We start from the raw sequence: 25,332 nt of genomic DNA, 5'->3' as shown, positions 1-25,332 counted from the left end.
CGTCTGAAATAAAAGTCGAATTATGGAAGGAACACGAGAGCTATTTTCACCCACAAGCTAAGCGGTGGGTGTCTTAGTGCTTTTACTGTTAAAAATCAGGTTTTGATACCCAAGGTGGGCAGATAATGCATTATGTATCTTTGTATTTAACAAAAAAACAAACAAGATTATTTTTACTTTAAAATGTCAGCAAAAATACAGTCCCAAACAAAACAATCAAGAGAGTGTTTTAGCTGAAGCATTGTTTTGTCATTTTTTTTTCTTTTCGAGTGTGTCGGTTTTTAAAGGACAGATGGCGAAGTATACAAATAGCGCGAATTACAGTGTTACTATTAGAAGCTGATATTAGGATGTTAATATACCTTAGTTTGATTAAGTAGGACTTGATTTATTATTAATCTTTTAATAATTTACATTTCAAAAACAAAAGTATGCTGTGTTGCTAATAACGATACTTTTGCTTCTGTTTGTTATGAAGCTCTAAGATATATCTACTAGTAGCAGAACTGATTAAATCTAATATAAATTTACTGGAAGCAAACCTAACGTTCTGTACAACTACAAATGCTACAATGGATACACATATTTTGATGCTGTGTAAAGGTAAGAAAGTAAAAGTTATTTATCTTATTATTTAATTATATGAGATGAATTAAATAGATTCGAAGACGTAAGAGGAAAAAGCTGAAACTTAAAAGTACAGAACTGTATTTTAATTAAAGTTTTACTACCCATACCAGCCGTCTTGAGAATACATTTTCACTTCAGGTGGATTTCTCGTCATCATGAAAAGCTGAGAAAGATAATTCCTATAAGAAAATAAGTTCATTAAACTCGAAGTACAAGTTAAACAGCGATTAAGCCTAACGTAATGTTTTCAATATACCAAGGTTATGTTTCTAGTGTTTAGTATTAGTACTGTCATTGACAGTGTCAGCAGCAAGCATACTAATTATAAGGTGTATTTAATTATAATAGCGCATTATAGCCGACATGGTTCTGCAAATAGAAAACACGGCCTTAATACCCCTTCTGACAGCACTGCTGTTTGTACTAGTAATAGCATTACTAATGTTATTCATTTATTGTTGCTGTAGAAATTAAATTTGGTAGTGAAATATTCTAGAAATATGTAACTACCTGTAAAGGTTAAATGGTTCATATTGCTTACTGTATTATTACTATTGTCTGCATGTTTTCTATTTAAGTTGATACATAGTGTTCTTTTAGTTAGTTTAAAATTTCATACAAAGCCACACAAGGCCACTTGTAATAATCGTCCATAATTTTTAAGTAATAGACTAGAGAGAATGTAGTTTGTCGACACTACCAACTCTTTAGCTACTGTTTACAAATGAGTAGTGGGATTAAGTGTTGCATATAATGTTCCATGGTTGTAAGAGTGAGCATGTTGAAGGATGAGAAATGGCACCTCAACTCTCAGTTGCAAACTGAGTGACCTAATTACTGGACCAATTATTGTAGAAATGACCATACTGTAATACAGGTATAGCAGTAGCTCCCATTGTTTGCTAAGATGAAGTTCATACTATGGAGCATTTATTAGTTCATAATTGGAAAAAACAAAACAAAGTCTTTAAAATTACACTATAGTAAATATATAATCAATTTGCAAGTTTCTATTATATGTGTGTTATTTGATTTATGTATTTTAATGAAGAAATAGTATTGTTTTGGGTAAATATTTTTATAGCACATAATTTGATTTAGATTTTTCCTCCTCTAAATTTTAGCATTGTCGATGAGCACTACTTTTAACAAATAGTAATAGACTATAAAAATAATAGCACCATCAATAACCTTCAGACATTTTCAGATCAACTGATACCGATATTTTGACAAGATATTTAAGTTACCAAACACTAAGTGTAAGTAATAAAATCATGGTGTACCATCAGATGGTGCATTCTTTATAAACATTCTTCATAGCCATCTTTACACTGACTATTGATTGATAAAATGTGCTAATCTTTGACCAATGACTTAACGTCACTGGGTAGTAAATCAACCAATTACAAATTATCCTCATAATTGTGAATACTTTATAAGGTGATAATAGACATAACATTCTAAACAAATAATCAAATCAAAACAAATACTGTTGAGAATGTTTCTTTGAGAAATAACCAGAGAAATAAATTAATTTGTTATTGAAATAAAAATTTTATTTTCTACAGTACAGTTGGTATCAACAGAAAATAGTGTTGATTCACACAACAGTCTCTTTACAGCGATTACAGTTTACACATTTTTTGGTGTTATTTTTATTATGTGTGAAAAACATAATGATTAATGTCTATTGCTTGTCTTTTGCAAAATTAATTATAACTTGCTTTCAAAATTATTTTAAATTTATCATTTATGCTTTAACAACAATTTCATTATTTGCTTTGAATAGTTTACAAAATACAGCTTTTTTGATGAATAAAATATTTTATTAAACAAGTTACATGTTTCATATTTCTTGCTCAAAAAAGATCTCAGTTTAAGTTGTTTTCAGAGTGTATTTCATAAGCGTTTAACTAAAAAAAATCCTCATTGAAATATGTTGACTTCAAACACTTAATGAGTTCAGCTTTTTAATATTGTGCATTTTTTCTTCATAATTCTTGACTTAATAGGATTCCATTCTTAAGATATTATTTAATGTACTTGTAATATATAACAATAGTATGACAACAGAGGACTATTTGGTTGGTTTGATAAAGCTCTCCTTACATATCCACTTGTGAGAAAGTAAGACTGTAAACCCATCAATAAACTCTTGTAAAGTGCCAACTTTCACTATTGCCAGTAGTAACACACTCCCTGAGTCAGTCATCCTGTTATGTAAATAAAAATGTATTAACTGAAGCCAAGTCTATTTTTCCAAATCCTAAACTTGTGTTCTCTATTTGTATTGTCTTCAGATGCTGTTATCCCATCGATCCACCGGATCAGGTATTTCCAACAGGTGGCACGCAGGCTGCATGGTTTTATGTGGCCTGCAAAAGTTTATTGAAAGATAACCTACTTTTATAAATTTTTTTTTTTTTTTGTAATGAAGAAATGAAAAATTCTGACTTGCGAGGGAAAAATGCATGAAAGCTCCAACTGGTATTCACTAATGAATTTTAAAATTTATTTTGTCTGCACCTGTATGTTTATTAATTATGCCTCTATAATTTTACAGTAATAACTTGATAGTAAGAGCTTTTAAATTATGTCACATACACCTCGGCATAGTATACCATCATTCCCCCTGCTAGACAAAGTGGATTCACTGAGTTATATACTCCCTCCCTTCTGCTAGACAAAGTGAACTTGCCCAGCTGGTGGCTGTTGCCAGTCTCTCTGTTTGCTGTTGTGGTGGTTGATATGTTGTAAATTATCACTGTTCAATTCCATGTTAAATATAAAAATGAACAAAATTTTTAAGAAACATAAGATTAACAGTGAAAATTGAGTGTACCAGGAATGTTGGGAACTTTATTATTTAATTACAAACAATAATGGCAAGTTGTAGTGTTTGATTTGTATGCAAATTATATCAGTGCCCAAAGAATTTAATGTGAAATTTTTCTGCACTGGTACTCTGTGTCACACCTTAAAAAAGCTTTCTGATTATTATGTTAAAACTAAATCTTTTCTTTCATTCTCACTTAGATAATAAATTGTCAATCAACAGGTTAGTAAGGTAGGGGCTCTTTCTTTTTAAACCTGTTTTGTCATGTTTTGATTTTACTTTATTTAATAAGAGGGAATATGGTTGTCTTGATTAAAAGGAATAATTAAATTGATGGTCAGTAGTGTTTTCTTGAAGTTCTAAGGCAGGGATAGCATATTAAAAGCATTTACATCTTAAGTTTAAAATGTCTTCTGTAATGAATATGATAGATGCCAATAATCTTAAGATCCAGGACAATTTCTCATTTTCATGATCACTGACTTTGCTCTAAAACAAAATAACTTATGATGTTACATTCCTGTTCATAAGTAAAGTATTGCAAAAATTTGGGATTACTTTAATAAAATATAAGATGCATACTTTATGAACAATTATAACAAGACTTGAATGCAGTAATCAAATGAAGTTGACCACCAAAATTTCTTCAGTTTTTATAAATATTTAAGAAATGTTTTTGAACAATATTTCAGTTGTGGGTGGTTGCTCTATGTTTTTCTTTACATGAAGTAAACCATCATTTTTTGTTTTATGTTCAGACAAAAATTTTTTCATATAAATGTCTTGCATTTTGCAATAATAAACTTTTTAGTCTTTTGTATTCAACTGAAAAATGTGTTTGTCAAATGTTTTATTGCAATAGAACTATTTCTTTCTAATGAGATTCTAATTTTATGCAACAATGTTTAATTTCTTATCCTGAAAAATACAAATTATAATTACCAAATTACCTACCTAAATTCTCATTTGGAAATAAAATTCTTTTGAAGTAATTTTCCTCACATAGTCAAATTCTTGCTTTAAAACAAGCAAACAAACTTTCAAAATGCTTCAAAAAAGTAATAAAAAACAGATAAAAACATAGATCATATAAAAATATTTGGGTGAGACATTGTCCTTTATTTTCAAAACCTGGTGAGACATTACCAGTATTCCCACAATCTCAAGTTCTTTGAAAGAGAGGCACAAATAGTTAAATGTAATACATGATTATTGTACGACTTTCAGTTGGGTAAAGACTGGTTAGGGTAGCTATGATAGGTCAAGAGTTTAGGTTTCAAAATAAGGTGTAAGCTAGTAAAATTTATAGACAACTACACACTAACTCTTTTTCAGAATTGTGAAGCTCATTGTTGTGCTGTTCTTGATAATGGACTTCAGTAAAACATCATTAACCATTGCTTTAATCATTCATTTTAATTTATACTGCCATATTTTGACTTAATAATAAAAGTAAAACCTGACAAAATTGTTTCACAAAGGAAAAATTTTGCCTGTCAAGTTTTGTTGAAGACTTTATTTCTTATCTGAATAATGATGAAAATTGGTTTAAGTTGACTATTCAGAAAGCTATTGAAAGGAGCTGCATATAATATTAATGAAGTTAAATGTGATTTAGAAAACCAAAAAATGATTGCCATGACAACTCTTTTTCATCTAGCAACTTGTTACTCTCTCTAGCAAAAATTGAAATTATGTACATCAATCATACCTTTATTACGAAAAAATTTCTGAACTTATGTTATGGTGCTTGTCCTACTAGAGAAGTTTAAGGAGATGCCACATACCATTTTGTAAAATATTTCTTGTGATAGTTACTGCCATATTTCTTTCTAACAAAGCAAAACTTACCAGAATTGTTTTGCTTGTTTTTAATATTTTTTTAGTTGGTGACTTCATTTCTTATCTGAATGAGGATAAAAAAGTGGATTTATTTTGTAGGACTCGTGGTCATGTTTATTACAAATTCTGCTATCATAACTCCGTAAATACAATAATAGAGATTAAAGATTGGTAACTGACATCAAATGTGCCTGATACAAAGGGGGAAGGTTTTGTCTGAAAAACAGTTATAGGTAACTTGGATCATTATCCTACAGTAGCAAAAAGTTCTGTTGCAGCACAATAATGACACTCACCACTTGTAAAACTTTGCACTAGTTTTTGAAGTAATTTGCAACAGTATTTCCATTGGATTATCTCCAAAAGTTAGTATGAACATTTTTGGTGAAAGAAGTATTATAAACATGGTAAATCAAGTAGTGCTAGAATTTTTGAAGTATATATAGATACCAACTTTGTACTCTCAACAGGTTAAAACTTTAAAATATTCATAGTCTGTATGTTTGGGACAAATATATAGCCAATAGCCCAGTTTTATAGATAATGGAATGCTCATGGGATAAGCTCCAGAGGTAGGTCTCGTACAAAACAACCATTCTGAAACATTGGGCTGCTTATCTCTGCAACAGTGGAACAGGAGGTCTTTTGTTATCTCACCCACAAACGTTTTGTGATTTGCATTAAGAGGATGGGGTTGTACAACACTTAACTTGGTCATGTTATTGGTAAGATGGAGTTGTACATCACTCAGTTTGATCATGTGCTTACAAGACATTGATGATCCATGCAGGCATGAAGAAGCTAATGTGAATGTTGTTGCATTTGCGAGGTCGAAGTTGCACAACCTACACGTTTTGGAACTCTGGCTAACATTTAGTGTTGGTAGACACTACTATTTTATTACTGCTTGCATCATTGCCTCAAATGTGTACCCATAAAAGGTTGTGATATTACCTCAGCTTCTGTTGGAAAAGGAGAAGAGAACAAGATGTCTGAACAGTATTTTTTGACATATCTGCATTTGAATTTATTTCAACATGTCTTCCATGTGCAGCATGTTAGGTGAGCCACAATCCAGGCTTGCTATGTCTAGAGCCAAATTTTGTGTCCACAGCCAGACTTTCATTTTCCTGGTGACTGGAGTTGGAAACAAACTGAAGATGGATGAAGGCCCAAAGTGGATACTCTTTTCTAAATCCTACAATTTTTGTCAGTAAGTCAACAATATGTATGCACAATAATGTACAGAAAACAGTGTAAGTGCTTTTGGATCAATATGAGCTGCACAACTGGATAATGCAGCACATAATAGAACAAGTATTTTGAATACATTTGAGATGTCTTGATAATTGAACAATGTTAATGATGTAAATTGAGTTAAAATCTGTTGTCTCACTAAAAGTTTTAGAAGAATATATATATATATTCTTACCTCATTACACTAACCTTGAAGCCATTTCAGCAATTATTTCATAAACATGCTATTTACTTTTCCCCCATCTATACTGCCCTCAGGTCATCAATTTTTCATGGCTCATATTCCTAAATGAACTGCCATTCCTCACCTCTATAATTGATTGGATTCTGATCATTTGTTATATCCAGTGAGGCCTTTGAAGTGTTATGTTGCCTCTCAGAATGCTTTTAAATGTGCTATGACTTTTTATTCTTTGTGATCCTTCAGTTCCCATGATTAATCCATGGCTACTTTGTTGAGGTGAGTACAAAAATTGATTCATATCACTTATTCTGGGCTCTCTTTAGAGTTGAGGAAACTTCTGTAAGTCATGCTTCACCAGATTTATCATATCTTTATCTCCTTTACAGCTTGAATTGAATTGCTATGGCTCTAAACCTTAAAACAGATCACCTTTCTTGACCAGACTGGATTCTACCTACAGAGTGGTCACTCCACTCTCATTTTCTCATTGGGCATGCTCCTAATACCTTTGCCACTGCTATCAACACCAAACTTCCATTTATCTGATTTTCAGTTCCTTCTTAATCTCTGATGGTTGATGCTTTCAGCCAAGACTTTTCTCACCTTTTTTTGAATGTCTATTCCATTCTTCATCTTGTTCTTTTTGTCACGACCTTTATATATAACACTCCTCATTGGGTCCTGTTGCTGGTTCCTCTTTGGTTTCAGTGATGTCGAGAAACCCACTTGTTGAGAAATTTATATGCAAAAACGGCTCGTTTGGGTTGAGAAAATATTTTAAAATATTTTTTTGTAAAATATTTTCTGAACCCAAACGAGCCGTTTTTGCATATAAATTCCTCTTTGGTTTCCTCTTCTCTTCATTTGCCTTTGAAATCCCCTTATCCTCTGCCCTTTCCCCCTTTCTTGCTCCAACCTTACGTGGTGTCACCCTTTCTTCTTGTGTGGAATTTGTTTACTCCACTTCCTGGTGGGCTGGACTTTTGAATTGTTTAGCCTTCTTCTTATCCCGTTCCTGTCATCTTTGAACTTTGTCAATGGAAGTTGCAAGTTCTTTATAGTTGTTCCATCTGCCATTTGCAACTCCCAGGTTGTCTTGATATTGTCCATATTTTGGCCTTTTTCACATAATTGTTCAAGTATGGACAGTTAGTTAGATTAGTGGACAAATTTGTCAACTACACATATCCTTTCTTGTTACCATCAGATGTTTCTTTCCTCTGTTTTTTCCACTTTGTTTGGTCCTTCCTTCTTCACTAATCTCTTTGCCTGACTGAGACTTTCATGTAGTTTTACATGCTCTCACACATGTCCTATTTGAAACATTGGCTTCTTGATATCTGTACCATCTTTTTCTAAAGACATTTTTTTTTCTCCTTTTCAACTGTGGTATCTTTCATTTGGATGTATATGTTGTCAATTCTTTCCACACTCCTTTTTACCATGCTTATTTATTTCTCCTCCCAGATCAAAGTTTTCTTTTCAATAGTTCAGCTTATCAGGAAAGTGATCATTCTTTATCTCCTATCTCCTTCCCTTCTATCTTTCACCTCTATTCTTATTTGGATCTGGACAATCTGCTGTATCTGGTTTATGCATTATCAGATGGCACGAATGTCTTTTTTTTTTGTGGTTTCCATCACTATTTTTGTTCTTTATCTGGAGACCTATTGCTTCCTACACTTACTAGATAGGTCTGCCAGCTCCTTATGTTGATGCATTCTTACCTGGATATTGATGCTTGCAGACTTTATCTCAAATTTGTCATCTATCTTACTTTCTTGTGTCCCTTTTGCACCTTCAAGTTGACTTATGAATTAATCTAAACACATTCATCTTCATGAACAGTCTTCATGATTTGATAGTTTCATCTCCTTCTACTTGATATTCTTCAAGTTTTTGAGAAAAATAAGCACACTGTTTTTTCATTATATTCTTTCACCAGCTGTTGATTTTGCCTCCCATGGTATGATTATTTCCTAAGATTCACACTAGGCTGTAGGTTAAGGAAAATGCCCACATCCCATTTGTCCTGGTTCAAACAGTACCTACTCTTGAGGAAGGGAGTTCTGGAAGACCACCTTAATTATCTTCATGGTATTAAACTTACTCATTTGCTCAATCAAGCCAGTACCATTTATGACTTATCCACCAAGGTTGTTGGAACTATGTGATTTAGCCTACCACTGCTACGTGAAAGCTCATCCCAACTCTTAAATAATGCATCTGTTTCTCAAACTTAGGGGTTCTAAGGTGGAGTTTGTAGTTAACCTGAATAGGTCAATGGCCTCTGGTGAGATAGTGGAAAATTTATGGACTTACAACTCTTAAAATCCAATGTGTTTTTTTCCTGACAACAAACTGCTGGAAGTTTCTCAGGATCAGCAACTTCACTGAAGGCAAGTTTAAATCATTGTAAGCATGCACACATGCTGTTACATTCATCTTTGTCATTGTTGATGTATCATGTTTCATTGCACTTGCAAAAGATTATAGATCTGTGCCTATTCAAGGGTCCTGACCACCTGGCATTAGCCTCTTCATACATTGGTACCAAAATAGATTCTTTTCATATCCAAGGCTTCTGCTGCTTGGTCTGAATGCTGCCAGCAGCATCAGTGATCATTTTCTACCTTCAAGGTCTGTGGCAACTTAGCCCTAAGAATTTTTGGACATGTAATAACCTTAACCAAGGATCTGTTGGAACTACATATCCTTAAATCAGGGTTAGTCACTTACTTTACACCTTCCTTGTCATTATCAATCAAACCTGTAGCATATCCATTACCTGCAGATCTTCAGACTTTAGAACTTATGGCTATCAGAGTTTGGTTGGTGTTGAGGTAAGAAGAGTACTAGTTCTTTTAGGGCTTTATTTCCATCAGTTATTGGTCCTAAGAAGACAAGAAATTAGTGTCCAATTGTTAATCTTTCTCATCAATATCAATGCTTAGATTTTTTAAGGTACACAAGTTGCTCATTCCTCATTCTGAGTTTCCATTTATTTTACTGGGATTGTGGATGTCCAAGTTTTTTGTAGTTGGTTCCCTTTTGCACATTACCACAGTGGTGGTACTCCAACACTATCAGCATTTTTTGTGCACAAGGGACAGGTGCTGCAGTTTGAGGTTTTTACCATCAGACTAGCATCAGTATCACATTGGTTCTATTGAATCATATAAGCTTTTTTCATCATCTTCATTGCCTAGCACTGTGCACCATTGGATCAAAAGTGAAACAATTTGTAAGTAGGTCAAATGCATGTATGGTGCTGACATCTAGTGTTGAAGCTCAGTATTATTGAGAACAAATTAACTTGTCCATGGCACTGTGTTACTGATTGGCTTGGACGAGTTATCTCGTCTATGGCACTGAACAGGTTAAACCAAGACGGATTGTTCTAACAAAATAGTTGATGGGTTGTGCCTGATTTTCGCAAGGGATGCATTCCATTAGGATATGACAGATTTACAATTCTTGGCATTCTCTTCAATTGTCATGTTACCCAAGGTATTTAGCTATGATTTGTTCCATTCCATTATTGGGTTTTGTTGATAACATTAGATTCGCATCCTGTTCCTGTTTCTGCAGTACATTCATAAGTGGCTACTTCTATTTCATTTTTAGTCACCTCTGTGGAGGCAGCATGATTTGATGTGGCACACCCAGCTATCCAGAAGTTAAGCTACAGGTATGGAGGTTATGCAGTTCTTTGCATAGTACAAGCATTTAATTTTTAAGGTTACTATGTGTCTTTCTCAGTTTTTGCTTTGTTCTGTGATGGATATTTATCTATAAAAATGACACACATTGATAATGGTGGATTGAGAAGAGGTTGAATCCACTTCAGTCTTAAGTGCCAACCATAACATGTATTTCAATCTGGCTATTTGGGAAATATTTTTGCATCTTCCCTGTAAAAGATGGCCATGTTGACTACCATCTGATACAACAAAATATCTTTTCAGTTCCTTTACTTTCCAGATTCATCAAGTTGATTTGGGGTCTTTGGGTACTGGTATGTTAAGGTTGCATAACATGCCATTTTTCGACACTTGTTTGTGATCTGAGTCTCGTATATGATGTCTCGCCTTTACCTGAAAGTTTATTTTTTGTTGCTGCTGACCTACAGGCATTGCTAGTTAGAATAGTTTGTGCTGACTGTCCACAGGATGTTGTATCATTTAACCTACATTCTTGGACTGGTCTTTTTTACACAAGACACAGTCAGGATTGGGGATAAATTATTTTTCCTGTTTTATGCCATTACTATTTTTCACTTCTGTGACTGATAAGACTTTGGTTATTACATTCAGAGAGGGTCTTGAAAATTTTGTTGCCTGCATTAATGCTGTTAGAGATGCTAGGTAATAGCTTTTTATTCATTGGGATCATTCAGTTCCCAGGATTTACCTTCAGTTATGTTGATGAGGTGAATTTTAAATTTATCTGCATCTCTTATTTTGGTTTCTCTTTGAAGGTGAGTAACATCCAGTCAGACTTATGTTCTATGTCCTTAGTATACTTGTTGAATATCTGACTAGAGGAGATTGTATGGACGTCACTGATATTTTTATTTCTCATTACTTGCATGTATTAGCAGTATCTTTATCTGAGTGTTTTCAAGCACCTCCTGTAGCTATCTTGACTACTTCTGTTAGATGATATAGTGGAGTGAGTATTTATATTACTACCTTTCAAGCCCCCTTACCTTGTTTTTGCAGGATCCCAATCTGTGGTGAGTTTAGCTGATATAGGTGTGTTTTTATCAAACCAATTCTGCACTTGTAACTACAAATTCAGTATATTTTATCTATATTTCAACAGTCTGTACATTGATGAGTTGTTTCATAAAACCACCTGTAGGCTGACCTGACAGTATTAATGTACTGTGATATACCATCAGTCATATACTATAATGAGTAAAGCATTAGGGGATCCTACCAATCCCTGTTGATCATTGAATTGAATAAGTAGGTGTTAGTTTGATTTTAAAAATTTTGGGAGCTTGGTTTACTTAGTACACTGTTTCTGGAGCACTGTTGCTTAGTGCTCCATGTCATGTATTATCACCCATACTTTACTAGTGGAACTAGGAAGTCCTTACCACACCCAGTTTCCAGTCACTGAGGTGGACAAAACCTTTTCCTCCAGAGTATTAAAGTGAATTTCTCTGCTCTTGGAAAAGCTGGTCTTCCTTTGTGGGAACTTGGATTTTGTTTGCAGATATCAGTTGGAGAGGCACCAGCCTTTGTGGAAGCCTACATTTATAACTGGTTTAGATTTAAAACATGGCAAACCAGTTGGGTTGAACATGGCCCTTTTTGATAAATATCAATTAAGTACATTGGTCATGGAAGAGGGTCTTCTCACAATACTGAATGCAGAATGGACTTATCCTGAGTCTTTGGTTGACCACACTTTGTTCAATGTCCTCCCCATAATTCAAAGGTTTTGCCCATATGGTTGGAGAGAAAGGATGTGCATTCATGATTCCAGACTGGATGAGTTCTGTATCCTCAGGTTGAGCATGACATATAGGATTCAATCTTTCTGATCCTGAAGTGTTGCCTTTTTCAACTTCTTTAGGTTGAGGAGAAGGTTTGTCCACTTTGTGATGTTGCTTATCTTGTGATATCGATGGCTCTGAACACATTACTCTGTGGCTATAGGTTACAATCAACTCATAATTATCTGTTATCTGTAAATATTATGTATATATATAAAATGGTCCATTTGTCCCAGCCACTTTGTGGCTCTCTGGTTGGGGTCTGGCCAGTAATTATGATAAGTCATGAACATTTCCATCCACTTACATGAATTAATTTATGGGTGAAGAGCATACCTATTCTGAATGCAGTATGGTTTCTCCACTAGGGTTTTAATTTTTTGTTGACACACCCATGATTTATGCAAATACTTTCGGTATGGATAATGTCCTCACCAGTCCCTGCACCTTATCAATGTGGGATTCTAGATTTAGTGTGTGTTTTGGAAAGGTAACACTTTCTTAAATTGAAAATGTATTTCTGATAATACTTCTTGCCACACTCCCTTTCCTTTTCTTTGCACTGAAAGTGAGTGTTAAGAGACTACAGGTTCAGTCAGTCTTTAAAAATGAATTATCTGAATGAAGCACTTGTATACAGCACCTGGATACAGGGTGCACTGATATAGGTGGAGTGTGTCACAAGACAAACATTGCCAAGGGCCATTAAGTGGAGTATGAAAGACTGGAGCAAATAAGAAAGTTCTGTCCAATGCTTAGAAAGACAAAGAAAGAAACCCTGGAGGTTGAATAATAGCTGTAGTGTGAGAAAAGGTAAGTATTATTGGAGATATGTTTTTGATTTGAGAAAATATTAACTTTATGTACAGAAAAATTGTCCATTTTCCTTCCAGTTCAAGTTTTATTTACATGGAAAATACACAACTGAACATAGCTGAATTTTTATTGGTTCTTATCACATATTTAGAGAAATTGTGGTAGTTATAATTGAGTATTACCTACTTTTACATGGTATTATTTTGTAATCATAGGTACAATAATTAAGTTAATATGTATTTAGTATACTAAAAATAATTAAAAAATAATTATTCATGAGGTATGTTCACCAGCAACTCTTTTCATATATTAATAGGGCTAATATAAATTGCACATTCACTTAGTGAGTTACAGTGGTTAGAAATAATTTAAATGTCTGTAAAATAAGTATAAATTGATGTGGTAGTTTTTATAGACTTCAATCTTATTTGTGTACAGGGTTATAAATTATAATCAGACTTGCTTGTTATCCAGATCAGCCACGTCCTCTCTTTCTCATTTAATAATACAGGGTGGCCCATAAGTCCATACTCATCAATATATCTTATGTATCCAGTGTCTCATTCTTGCTACATGATATTATGCGACGCTATGTCTGTGAGATATTTTCCTCAACATAAAAGGGGTTATTGTTCCAAATGCCACTGTAACAGCTGCCTTCAACTCATCATTAGTATTATAACGTTGTTTAGACACAATGTGGATGGGTAGGGACTTACGGGCCACCCTGTACATTATTTATAACCAACAGAAAACCAAATTTTAAATCTAACAAATAACATATATTAGACTGTTTTCTGTACAGAGAAGTTTTATTTTGTTGCCAGTTTCAACTTTATTCCCATGAAAAATAATTGTGGTTTTTTGCAGTCACTCTAGAAGGAAAAGTGGTAATTTAGATTTCTTAATCTTTAAGGTATTTATTAGGTCATTCAAATTAAGAGAATGTGTATAGATCTAGGGTAGAAAAAAATAAAAGATGAAATGTATGAGTTTTCTTACAAAAAAGTTTAACACTCATTTAGAAGATTTTATGGATTACATAAATGAAATTAGACAGTTTTCAGACAAAAAGTATTTTTAACATAAAACATGAAAATCAATTTACACTCTGAATAATTTCTACTTTCTATATCCATGGAGAAATCTTTACTAAAAATACTTAATTTAGAAATTTGGTTTTTCATTAAAACAAGACTTGTAATGTTGACTGATAGTCTGCCAAAAGTTTTTGATGGTACATGTACATTGTCAAAACTTATAGTTTGATTACTCTTAGAACTACTCATGTTTACTTTGATGGTTAAAAATAGTCCATATGGAAATCATTAAAAGATATTGGTAGTTCTTGGCTGCAGGAAGAGTGCTTTTTTTTTCATGTTCCCTTTTGCACTTTGCTTTTATCTTGTTTTATGTGAACACAAAAATAAATTTAACGTAATATGGTAATTTAGTGATGATTTATTGCTAATGAGCATCTTTGGATTTTGTTTAAGAGCTTTTATAACATACATTCTCCATTTTAGGTCTGGAATTTCTTGATACTGTTGTTATTCATTTGAGAGAATTGGTTGAGAAGCTCAGAACAATTACCAAGCTTGAATGTCAAGCACCTCATTTGACTCCTCTTTTAAAAAAAGATCACATCTATGTTTCCTGCTTGCATTATGGATCAGAGGTATTTACTTTGTACATTTTTTATTGACTGTATTTCTTTTATTAGGTTGAGGAATAATTCGTGAGCGTTTTTAAATAATTTCATTCAAGCATTACATGCAAGACTATACAATACTTCAATGCATGAACACATTACACCCAAAACATTTATTATGATACTTTATTTCATGTAATACCTTGGTATATAGTATGCATTGTTTTAAACGAAATTGCAAGAAAATAAATGCGAAAAGCAGATGGTGTCGAAAATGCTCGATTTTGTCCACTTGACATTCCATTTAATGAGCTGAAAATGAAAGCAAAAATTAAAGACATATGAAAATCAAACACACCATCTATTAGAGCAAAAAATTATCTACCAAATGACATGAAATATTTTGCAAAAGCGTTTCATTTATGAATATATTTTTTTAACTTGAGAAAACGCTCACAAATTATTCCTCAACCCATTATGTCAAACATAAGAATTTATTGAATTATAAATAAATTTATGTTTTTACTTTGATAGTTTTATATTATTATAAATGTTTTATGAAAGGGTTATATTTAAGTTATACCAAAGAAAGCAGTAAATGCATTTACTTAATGAGAATATGTAAAAACATAGGTTATCATTCTTTAACTTTCAGAGATATCTTATGGCAAGATTTGCATACAAAAGTTCAATAGTGTCATTGATAGTTATTTTATAATGATGTGTGTTTTACTTATTTGATGCTGATTTATTTTACTTTCGAAATTCAGACTCATTTGCATCTTCTTTTTAAACTCTTTTTAGTTTATATGTACAAATTTACTCTTAACTACGTTATTCTGTAAAGTTTTTCCATACTTGGTATACAGTCACTTTTGTGATAAGAAGTGATAATAAACTTACTTCATGGGAATTAATACAAGAACGAATAAGACAATGTAAATTATGTTTTATTTAAGTACACGTTATTTTATAGCTAGGATAATGAAGTGCAACAAAACAGTGTAAGAATACATAACAGTATCAAGACGTAAGGTGATAAATTTATTTTTGTTCAAGAAACTTTGTTATATTGATTGAAAAGGCTTGTATAATGTATTATATATACATATATATATAAATTTGTTTTAAAAAATCTGAGTTTGGTTGGGTTTTAGCTTTTTTTTTTCTTTGCTTTACTTATTTTACCTACATTTTATATCAAATACAAGTTTTAGGTCATAACATTTTCTGTATATTGTTATTTTGATTATGACTTCAGCATGGATAAATCAATAATTTTTCAAATGTGTAACATTGGACACATGTGTTATTTTTTTCCTAAGACACTTGCAGAAGTACATGTGTATCTCTTCAATTTTCCTATGAATCATTCTCGCCCTGTGTATGTAGCTATTGTTTGCTATCTTTTGTACTGATGCTTTTTTCACTTTGTCTTGAGTCAGTCATCACTACTGTATATTTTTTGAGCTATTGAAATTGTGTTTCCTATCTGCAAGACATCTGTAGTATATTTCAGATTTGATATGTAAGAGTCCATATCTCAATACCCAGTTCTATTTTATTAAGTTCTTCACTCATTTGAGAAGTGTGCATAGATTTATGTATAACTGTGTAGATTTGTGTATCAGTATACATTAAACAGTTGTAACCACCACCCTCCTGTATGGATATGTGACTGAGACCACATACAAACATTGCTTTAAATAACTCAATTAGTTTCACAACTGCTGTCTACACAAAATTTTTAACATCAAATAGCAAGACCAGGGTTCTAGTTAACCCAAACTACCATGTCCTTTATGCATGAAGCTTTTGACCCCCCAGGTTACTGAGTATCCACCACAGAACACCCCACATGCAAAATATGCACACATACGAGGGCTGTTCAAAAAATACGTGGACTGACATCATAAAACAAAATGTACTTTATTTAGAAGTTACAGGTCTGGGACCCCTTCAAAGTACTCTCCTCCCCAATGCACACACTTATCCCAATAGTGTTTCCACTTGTTGAAACAGTCCTGGTACGCTTCTTTTGTAATGTCCTCCAGCTCCTTCGTCGCATTTGCCTTAATCTCGGGAATCGTCTCAAATCTTCTTCCTTTCAAGGGTCTTTTGAGTTTGGGGAACAAGAAAAAATCGCAAAGAACAAGGTCAGGTGAGTAGGGGAGGTGGGGAAGAACAGTGATCGAGTGTTTGGCCAAAAACTCGCGAGTTCTGAGGCACAAATTTTGCAGCAACGCGGTGCATCTTCAATTTTTCGGTCAAAATCTCGTAACAAGATCCAACTGATATCCCACACTCTTCAGCAAGCTCCTTGACAGTCAGGCATCGATTTGCCCGCACCAAGGTGTTGATTTTGTCGACGTGTGGGTCGTCAGTTGACGTGGAAGGACGTCCAGGACGCTCATCATCTTCAATGGACTGTCGACCATCCTTAAAACATTCATGCCACTTGAAACATGCCATACACTTCATAGCAACATCACTGTAAGCCGTGTTAAGCATAGCAGAAGTTTCAGTCGCAGATTTTTCAAGTTTAACACAAAATTTCACAGCAAGTCGTTGCTCCTTTAGGTCATTCATTCTGAAATCCGCCAAACAAAAAAATCGCACTTCACTTAAAACTGCGTAGGTAATACACAATTGAAGATATCTGCAATTGGGAAATGGCGTCGTAATCAGCTGATCTGTGCGAACCTAGCGACACCAAGCGGATTCCCCTGGAACCAACTGGAGCCGCGCAATTCAAACAGTCCGCGTATTTTTTTAACAGACCTTGTACTAATTAATGACAATAAACTGCATGATAGCCCATTCATCTCAAGTAGGTCAAAATGTGCATGTTACCACCTTTCTTGGTGTTAATTTAAAATTTAATCAAACTAATTTATAATCAATGTATATTAATAAACTCAGCATTAGAATGTAGATAATAAATGATTTAAGTTTTAAATTCTTAATTTTATAAGGAAATGTTTAAAAAATTCTCAATATTCCCTTTTTCAATATTTAATTTTTTTACTACCTCTCCTAGAAGTATGAAACTTAATGTAAATTACTTGTTCTTTCAATTTTATTTAGTTACAGAGCAATAAAATAGAAAATCAGACCACTTGCTATACCCCTCAGTCACATTTGTCAATCATTTTCTCTGACATTCAATACTGCACTATTTATAACAATAGAAAGCTAGCGTTTTTCTGTATAAAATGATATATTATGTATATTGTTTTCATACGGAGAATTGTCTGTTTTCCTTCCAGTTGCAACTTGATTCCCATGGGAACATATTGATTAGTTTAGCTGAATGTTTAATGCTTTTGTGGCACAGCTAGAAAACCAGAAAAATTGTGATTGCTATAAAACATTGTTTCATTTTTGCATGTTGTTATTCTATATCCTTTGGTGCATTGTTATTTAACGTAGTAGTACCATTATATAAAAAAGTAGGATTATATTTCATTGATAGACGATAGCAAAAAAAAGACAGAGGTAAGGACATTATTTCTTGTTTTTGATGTGCATTATTATTATAAAAGTAACTAAGATGCAAAAATTAATTTTTTTGGGGATAGATAACACTATGCAACACAAATTTTGTTCCTGGATAGTATGTGTTATTTCTTAATTGCTTATGTTGTAAAAGTACAGAAAATGGTCATTATTCTCTTCAAACTTTGCTTTTGTGACCTGGATAATGAAATTTAGAAATTAACCATTTTCTATGTAAAACTGGGCAAATTTGCACATTTTCATTTACATAAGGTCTGAATAAAACAACATAGGAATCAAGATTTACATGTATTTATACTAAAGTTATACAAAAATGAACAAGTTTAGAAGTGAGTAGTTTTTTGAGATTTGCAACTGTAACGTAAATCACTTTCACGTATCAGCCCCCAAATATAGTCTCCCATTATGTTTTCATTATATGCTTCTAGGTCACAAAAGTGAAGTTTGAAGAGAAAAATAGGTCTTTTCCATTTATTTAGGCACAAGAAATTGGGAAATAACACTTTCTGTCCAAGAACAAGAAAAAGTAAAAATATTGTTACATATTGTAATGTGAGATAATAACTAATAATAATTTTTATGCAGTATGTTTATGAGTAGTTTGTACACTATATATAATTCAATACTGTAGTGTGAGGTGCACATTCCTCACATGATTTGTAATTTATATGGTGCAAATATTACTTAGATATGGTTCAATTGACAATGAAACAATAAAATTTAGGTATATAAAAGATTTATACTATTACACGTTTTAAGCAACTTAGGATAAACAGTTGTTTTCTGTTAAAAGATTTAGTTGTTTGAGAAAAAAAAAGGAAAGTTTTGGAATAATTTCATTTTTTATGGTGATTTAGGGATTTACATTAAATCAACCAATCTCATATAAAGTTCAAAAGCAGTATAAAATATTTTTCTATTATATGAAAGTGTTTTCAAATGACAACCAACAGTTTTAAAATGTAAAAGTTTATTTTCTGCTTTAAAATAATTTGTAAGATATCAGAGTTTAGTAGTTTGTACATAACTAGGTTCTTACAGTAATAATGGGTTGAAGCTTTTCAACTGTAATTACTTTCAATTCAGTTAAAGTTTCACTTTTTTAATGACAGCTATTTGAAATTTACTGTACACTTTTATATAGAACTTAGTATGATTTCCATACAAGTAACTAGTTGGTTGTTCAGATCCTTAGTAGTAGTACATTGTTGTACAACCATTATTCATGTTGAACTATGTGAACGTGTTATTAAATATTAGATCTAAAGCTTCAGTACTTACCTCATGTGAATATAAATGAATTTTTTTATACAAGTTACGACCTCCATTTTTCTAGACTAATAGAAGCATGCAATTCAATACATAAATTTCACTAAATTATATAGAACTACTGAATTATATTAATCAGGAAACTAATGTGAGGATATTTGTTAGAAAGCTTTTATATTTTGGCCAACTCTATTGAATTAGACAATTTAAAGAACACTGTTCCTTGTCACTTGACCACCTAATCACGTCTTAACACTGCAGCAATAATATTGAAATTAATTAGTTTTCTCTGAAATATGAAAAACCTTTTCTTGTCGAGTTCTTTCATGCTGTAAACAACTTTGTGACCTCATATTCCATAATGGAGATCATATTAATATTTAGTTGGAAACAAATTGCACTTGGATTTGAATTCAAAGAATGTCTGACAACATAATTAGAATTTATAAGAAATTAGATGTTTAGAGAAAAGTCACCTTCAAAAATTACTATCATTGTTTTGAAAGAATATTCTTCAATTAAAATATTATTATTTTATCTCTTTTGTATTTTAACATATATACATACTTACCAGAATAGGGCTTTACATTAAAATATAATTCTTTTTCGTACTATCTAAACAAGAGTGCCAAACTGTCTTTCTTTCTATGCTAGCATGACTGATTGGTAGAACTGGGATAATTAGTTGTATTTAATAAGTGATTTATTATTGGGTTTATTGATCAGTTACATTCCACTAATTCATTATCCTTACAAGACTTGGATAGTTGGAATAATTGCAAATAGTTGGAAACACTAATTTTTATTAGCTGATTATTTTGATGAGCCAAGACATCAGTTGATTAAGATGAACAGCTCTGAGTTAATCTAAAATAATATTATAAATCAAAATTAAATATTCCAACTACTTTGATATTAGGAATAATTTACAATGATACTAATTGGAAACACTAAAAGTTTGATTATTCAACTGTTTTTGTGACATTAGTTGATTCAGTTGTAATTTGAATTGAGTGTTTTAAATGACACTAATCTATGACTGATCCTCCTAGGTAATAGATTAATCAATATTACCCAGTTCTACTTGTAGGTAAAATATAAGTGACATTCATCAGTTATTTTACTTGGTTCTCATTAGATTTTTGAAGACTCAGTAAGTTGGAAACAAATTGCACTTGGATCTGTATTTGAAGAATGTCTGACTACATTATTAGGAGAATTTAAGGAAAAGACTGTTCATTGTGATGTTTTATCACAACATGATGACAGCAGGAAATTCAGGTGAAAATTATTGTTATAATAATCAGGTTGGACTGCATGCACTTTATTCCTACTCTGACATTTCAAGTTGTTACAATGCTTATTGAAAGTGTTTTATTCTGTTATTCATTTTCTTTGAGTAAATGTTACAAAATAAGTCATTCCAAGTTTTTTTCAGTATTTGGAAACAACTTTTAAATTTATGAAAGTTCTTTCACAATACTCTGTGAAATATAGAACAAAATAAAGGTATTCTGTGTAATAGTGTGTATTAGCAATATTAAACATTACATCTATCCTTAAACAAAGCTACCTTCACAACAATAGTTACAATTTTCAATGTTGAAGTTTATAAAAGTATAGATAAAGCTTTACAGAAAGAGCATGCTTATTGTGTTGCAGAAGCCATTTCAGGTTTTCACATTTGTAAACAGACTATTTAATGTTGTACTGAAATGTTAAATAGTAACAGTGTGTTTTGTTTAATTCATTCCTTATGGGTATCCTTTTCTGTGCATGTTACAAAGTTTAACTGTTTTGTACTTAAAATTTGATTAAACTACTTTATTATCATGGTATACGAATAAAATTGGAATTAATTTGTAGTTATTACCTTATAATTGAATATTATATAAGTTTAAGCACTTGATTTTATAAAACAATATTAGAAGAAAATCCTCAGTTCCCTCAGTATTAGAATTCTGGCATTTGTTCTCTAGGTGTATCGTTTTTTTTTGTATATTTAATACCACTCAAAGAAGTACAAAATTTAACGTGAGTTACTTACAATATTTTTATTTCTAAGCAAAGCATAATTTTTATAGCTTTCAATCTTCCTTGATTCCAGTGCCTTAAACTAGGAAATCAGACCACTCCTGTTACGTCTTTCTGTTACATCCTGTCTTTCACAAACTGCCAGTAGTTTTCTGATGTTTGATACTACATTCTTTATATGCAGTAGAAAGCTAAATTTTTAATGTATCTAACGATGTGTTATATTCCATTGTTTTCTTTACAAATGTCTATTTTGTTCCCAGTTCAAACTTTATTCACATGGGAAACACATTGATGAAATCAGCTGATATTATGTAGTTAGAAGGTTAGAAAAATAATGATATTTGTAGGACTTTGCTTTTTTAAGTGTTATTATTCTGTGTTCTTATGTACAATATTTAAATAAATAAAAAAATATGAGTGTATTAGTACCAGTAATATAAAAAAAGTAGGATTGAGTTTCATCATCACTTAACAACAAAAGAAAATAATACCCAGGTTTGTACAATATTTCTTGTTGTCATGTTTATTCTTTATTTTTTATTATAAAACTATTTAAAGTATAAAAAATAGAATTATTTTTAGGTTAGATTAGGTGAAATAAAGAAAAAATAATATTTCATGAAGCATGCTCAAGGGCAGCTCACAAATAGCCTGTGCATTATGACATTCCACAAGGTAGTGTGAGCTAAATGTTCACCAAGTGATTTACAATTTGTGTGATAGGATTATTAGTTAGACATGGTTCAAAGGGCAATAAAGCCATAACATTTTAGTAGAAACAGAGATATTCTGGTGGGAATTTCAAGCTATTTAGGATAAACAAATATAGTTTCATGTTAGAATTTGAAATCATTTAAGAAAGGAAAAAAAAAGTAATTTAAATTAGTTTCATATTTGTTTATGGTGGTTACACTGTTGGTCAAATTGACTGACCTTTTATAAAGTTAGGTAGAGAAAATAACAGAAAAAATATAAATTTTTACAGAAAAATATTTGAAATTTAGGAAGGAGGTTTTAAAAGTTACAGAAACTTTCAAATGAATAAAAGTGTTTTTGATCTTAACATGAAAGTCACTTTGCATTCTGAACAGTCAACACTTTGACTCCATATATTCATAGAGAAATATTTAGTGAAAATACTTTAAAATAATTCTAATTTCATTCTATAAAAGGCTCTTAATGCTCACCAAAACCTTGTGGAATTTTGTGAAGGTACAAAAAACATTAGAAGGTACAGTATAGAAACATTTAGTCAATTTAACTGAGACTGTATTGTTAACTCGTGTATATGATCTAATTAAAATCAAATGTAGAATGCGTGTTAGTAAAAAGAATAAACAGTTTAAACCACAGTTATTTACTTATACAAAATCAAGAATAATTTCCTATATTTCTTGGCCAAGTTTGTTTAGGGCATCATCAGGTAAAGTGTAAACAGATGAGATCAGAATGTATATATTATACTTAAAAAAACTTTTTCCAACAACACATGTTACATGTCAGTTTTAAGTCAACTTCTGTGGTGATATTTTAGAAATTAGTTGCAAGACTGTCAGATAAACCTGACAGGATAGGGATTACTGTACACATGTCACAACCTTTTATAGTGTGTCATTCAGCATGGTATTATGAATTCTTTATTTTACCCTCCACTGTTGATTTAACAACACTTTGTTTTAAAGGAGAGTAAATGCCAGATTTATTAAAAAGAAATGTTGAAAAACTGTAGATATACATTTTGAAGGTTCTTGAGGTTATACAAGTGCAATATAGTAAACTGTATGGTGGAGGAAAGTATTTTTATTCTTTATACGAATATCACCTTTCATTCCAGCTTGTCAAGAGTGAGTCATAGATGTGTTGGCTACAAATACTTTAGTAACTCATCTGATTTTTTGTACACGGCATACTTGTACATTTCATTAAAGGCTTGTCACATTTTATATAGATAAACGTAGTAAATTCAAGATTATAGTCAACATTCCTTCTTCAGTACAAATTGACCCTTTGTACATTTGTTTAACGACAAACTGCTGCAAGACATTCTGAAAAGAATGCAGAACACAAAATAGAAACTTAATTTAAACAATATGGTAACTACAATAACTGTAGAAAATAGTGATGAGTTATTGATTAAAGATAAGGAAATAAAATATTATTAAGAAAGATATAAAAACCAGTTAAAATCAACAAATTAAAAAAGAAATAATTTGAATAAGTTTAATACAATACAAGAAATAAAACTTTAAACTTTATGAAAAGCTTAACCATTCCTTAATACTAAAAGAATTTATATAACTTAATTTAATTTTACTTTACTGTGATTTCTTGATTGGTTTATGACAAGTATTTTAAATACTCAATAAATTGACCAACTTTATTAAAGTGTTGAGTTACAGACTTACTTTTATCTTCAACTGAAATGCTACACAAGTGTTTTTATGTATATTCAGTGAGCATGTGACTGGTTTCAACCATATGCACTTTTGTTTGCAGTTATAACAGATAATTTAGTAAATACTAGTAAAATTCATTTATTAAGTATGTGGCCTTTTTGTTGTTCAGCTATAGTAGTATGATACTTTTTAAAGAACAGCATTTGAGTTTTTTACTCTATCCATATTTTTTGACTGATAAAGGTATAAACATACATGTAATGTCAAAAATATTTTATACATGCACCAAGTCTTCAAACAAAACACCTTCCACTGCACATAATAATGTGATCACAATCAGGCTATGATGCAGTTCATATTACTCTATTTCCCCTTACCAGTAGGAAGGCAACACGTCCTACATATACAGTACTTCTCTTGAACACTTTTTTTGTGTATATCAAAACCTTATTCTTTTCTTTAGCCACAATTTACAGTAATGTTATTATTTATTTATTATTAATTTTAGGGTTTTTTGCTTATTATTTTTAATATTCATGTAACATTAAAATTGTTTTGCTTAACTTCATCTTTGGATCTTGAGAAAGAATGTTACAACTGCATTTCATTTAAAAATTTTTAAATTATTTTCTTCTGTTATTTTGATTTGCCTTCTTAGGTTTTAGAACTTACATTCTGGAATCTGTGATATGGTTTCTTTGAAAAGAATATTCCCCTTTGTTAACTCCTCTTTGTGGTAGGGTTTCATCAAAAGCTGATAACTAATGGTTTCATCAATACAGAAATGATGGTGTACAACAGAGAAAACAGAAATAAAGAAGAATAGAAAACAATAATACTTTCAGCTAATGTATCACAATGGCTAAATAGCACAGAGGTACCAGACCGACAAACAAAAAAGTAAAAATAATAATATTAATATTATTATCAATTGCATTTCAATTTTATGAGAGCAAGATTCTCCTCCACACAAGTTGCTCATTATATTAAAGTTGCAACTAGAAGTACTTTGATGGTGAGCAGTGTAACCATGGTTGTACATATCATAGTTGGTTCTATCTTAAATTATTTGTCTGAGACACAGGAGTCAGTGTTTTACTTATGTAGTTTCTGCTAAGCTTGCCTTGTCTTTAGATGACTTTGACCAGTTTTTCCTACATCCTTTCTTTGCTTCTGGCTCTTCTGTCCTTGCCGAAGATTAGGTAACATCCACCTTTGTCCTCTGCTGCTTTGATAATTCAGGTGTGATGTTGTTTTTCTCTTATCAGAATTATTTTTTTCTGGTTGGGTGTATGTCTTGCATATGCCTCAACACTATAAGATTTCTTTTATTCTCTTTCCTCCTTTACCTCATTTTTGCATTATTGCAGATTTTTGTCAACTTTG

The 25,332-nt window shown here is 31.7% G+C and overlaps 1 protein-coding gene across 2 annotated transcripts in view; it reads left to right on the top strand.

Moving 5' to 3' along the window:
* Positions 1-328: 328 nt before the first annotated feature.
* The window catches only part of LOC143225641 (mdm2-binding protein-like), a 134,990-nt gene continuing 109,986 nt past the window's right edge, over positions 329-25,332 (top strand). For both annotated transcript variants that reach the window (XM_076455432.1, XM_076455439.1), the window contains exons 1-3: positions 329-603; positions 14,601-14,752; positions 20,652-20,794. In XM_076455432.1, coding sequence (XP_076311547.1) covers positions 573-603; positions 14,601-14,752; positions 20,652-20,794 — 326 coding nt within the window. In that variant the 5' untranslated portion in view covers positions 329-572. The remainder of the gene's footprint in view (positions 604-14,600; positions 14,753-20,651; positions 20,795-25,332) is intronic.

This window comes from Tachypleus tridentatus, chromosome 1 (assembly GCF_004210375.1).
Source record: "Tachypleus tridentatus isolate NWPU-2018 chromosome 1, ASM421037v1, whole genome shotgun sequence".
Lineage (NCBI taxonomy): Eukaryota > Metazoa > Arthropoda > Merostomata > Xiphosura > Limulidae > Tachypleus > Tachypleus tridentatus.
This window is presented reverse-complemented; position numbering and strand designations above follow the sequence as displayed.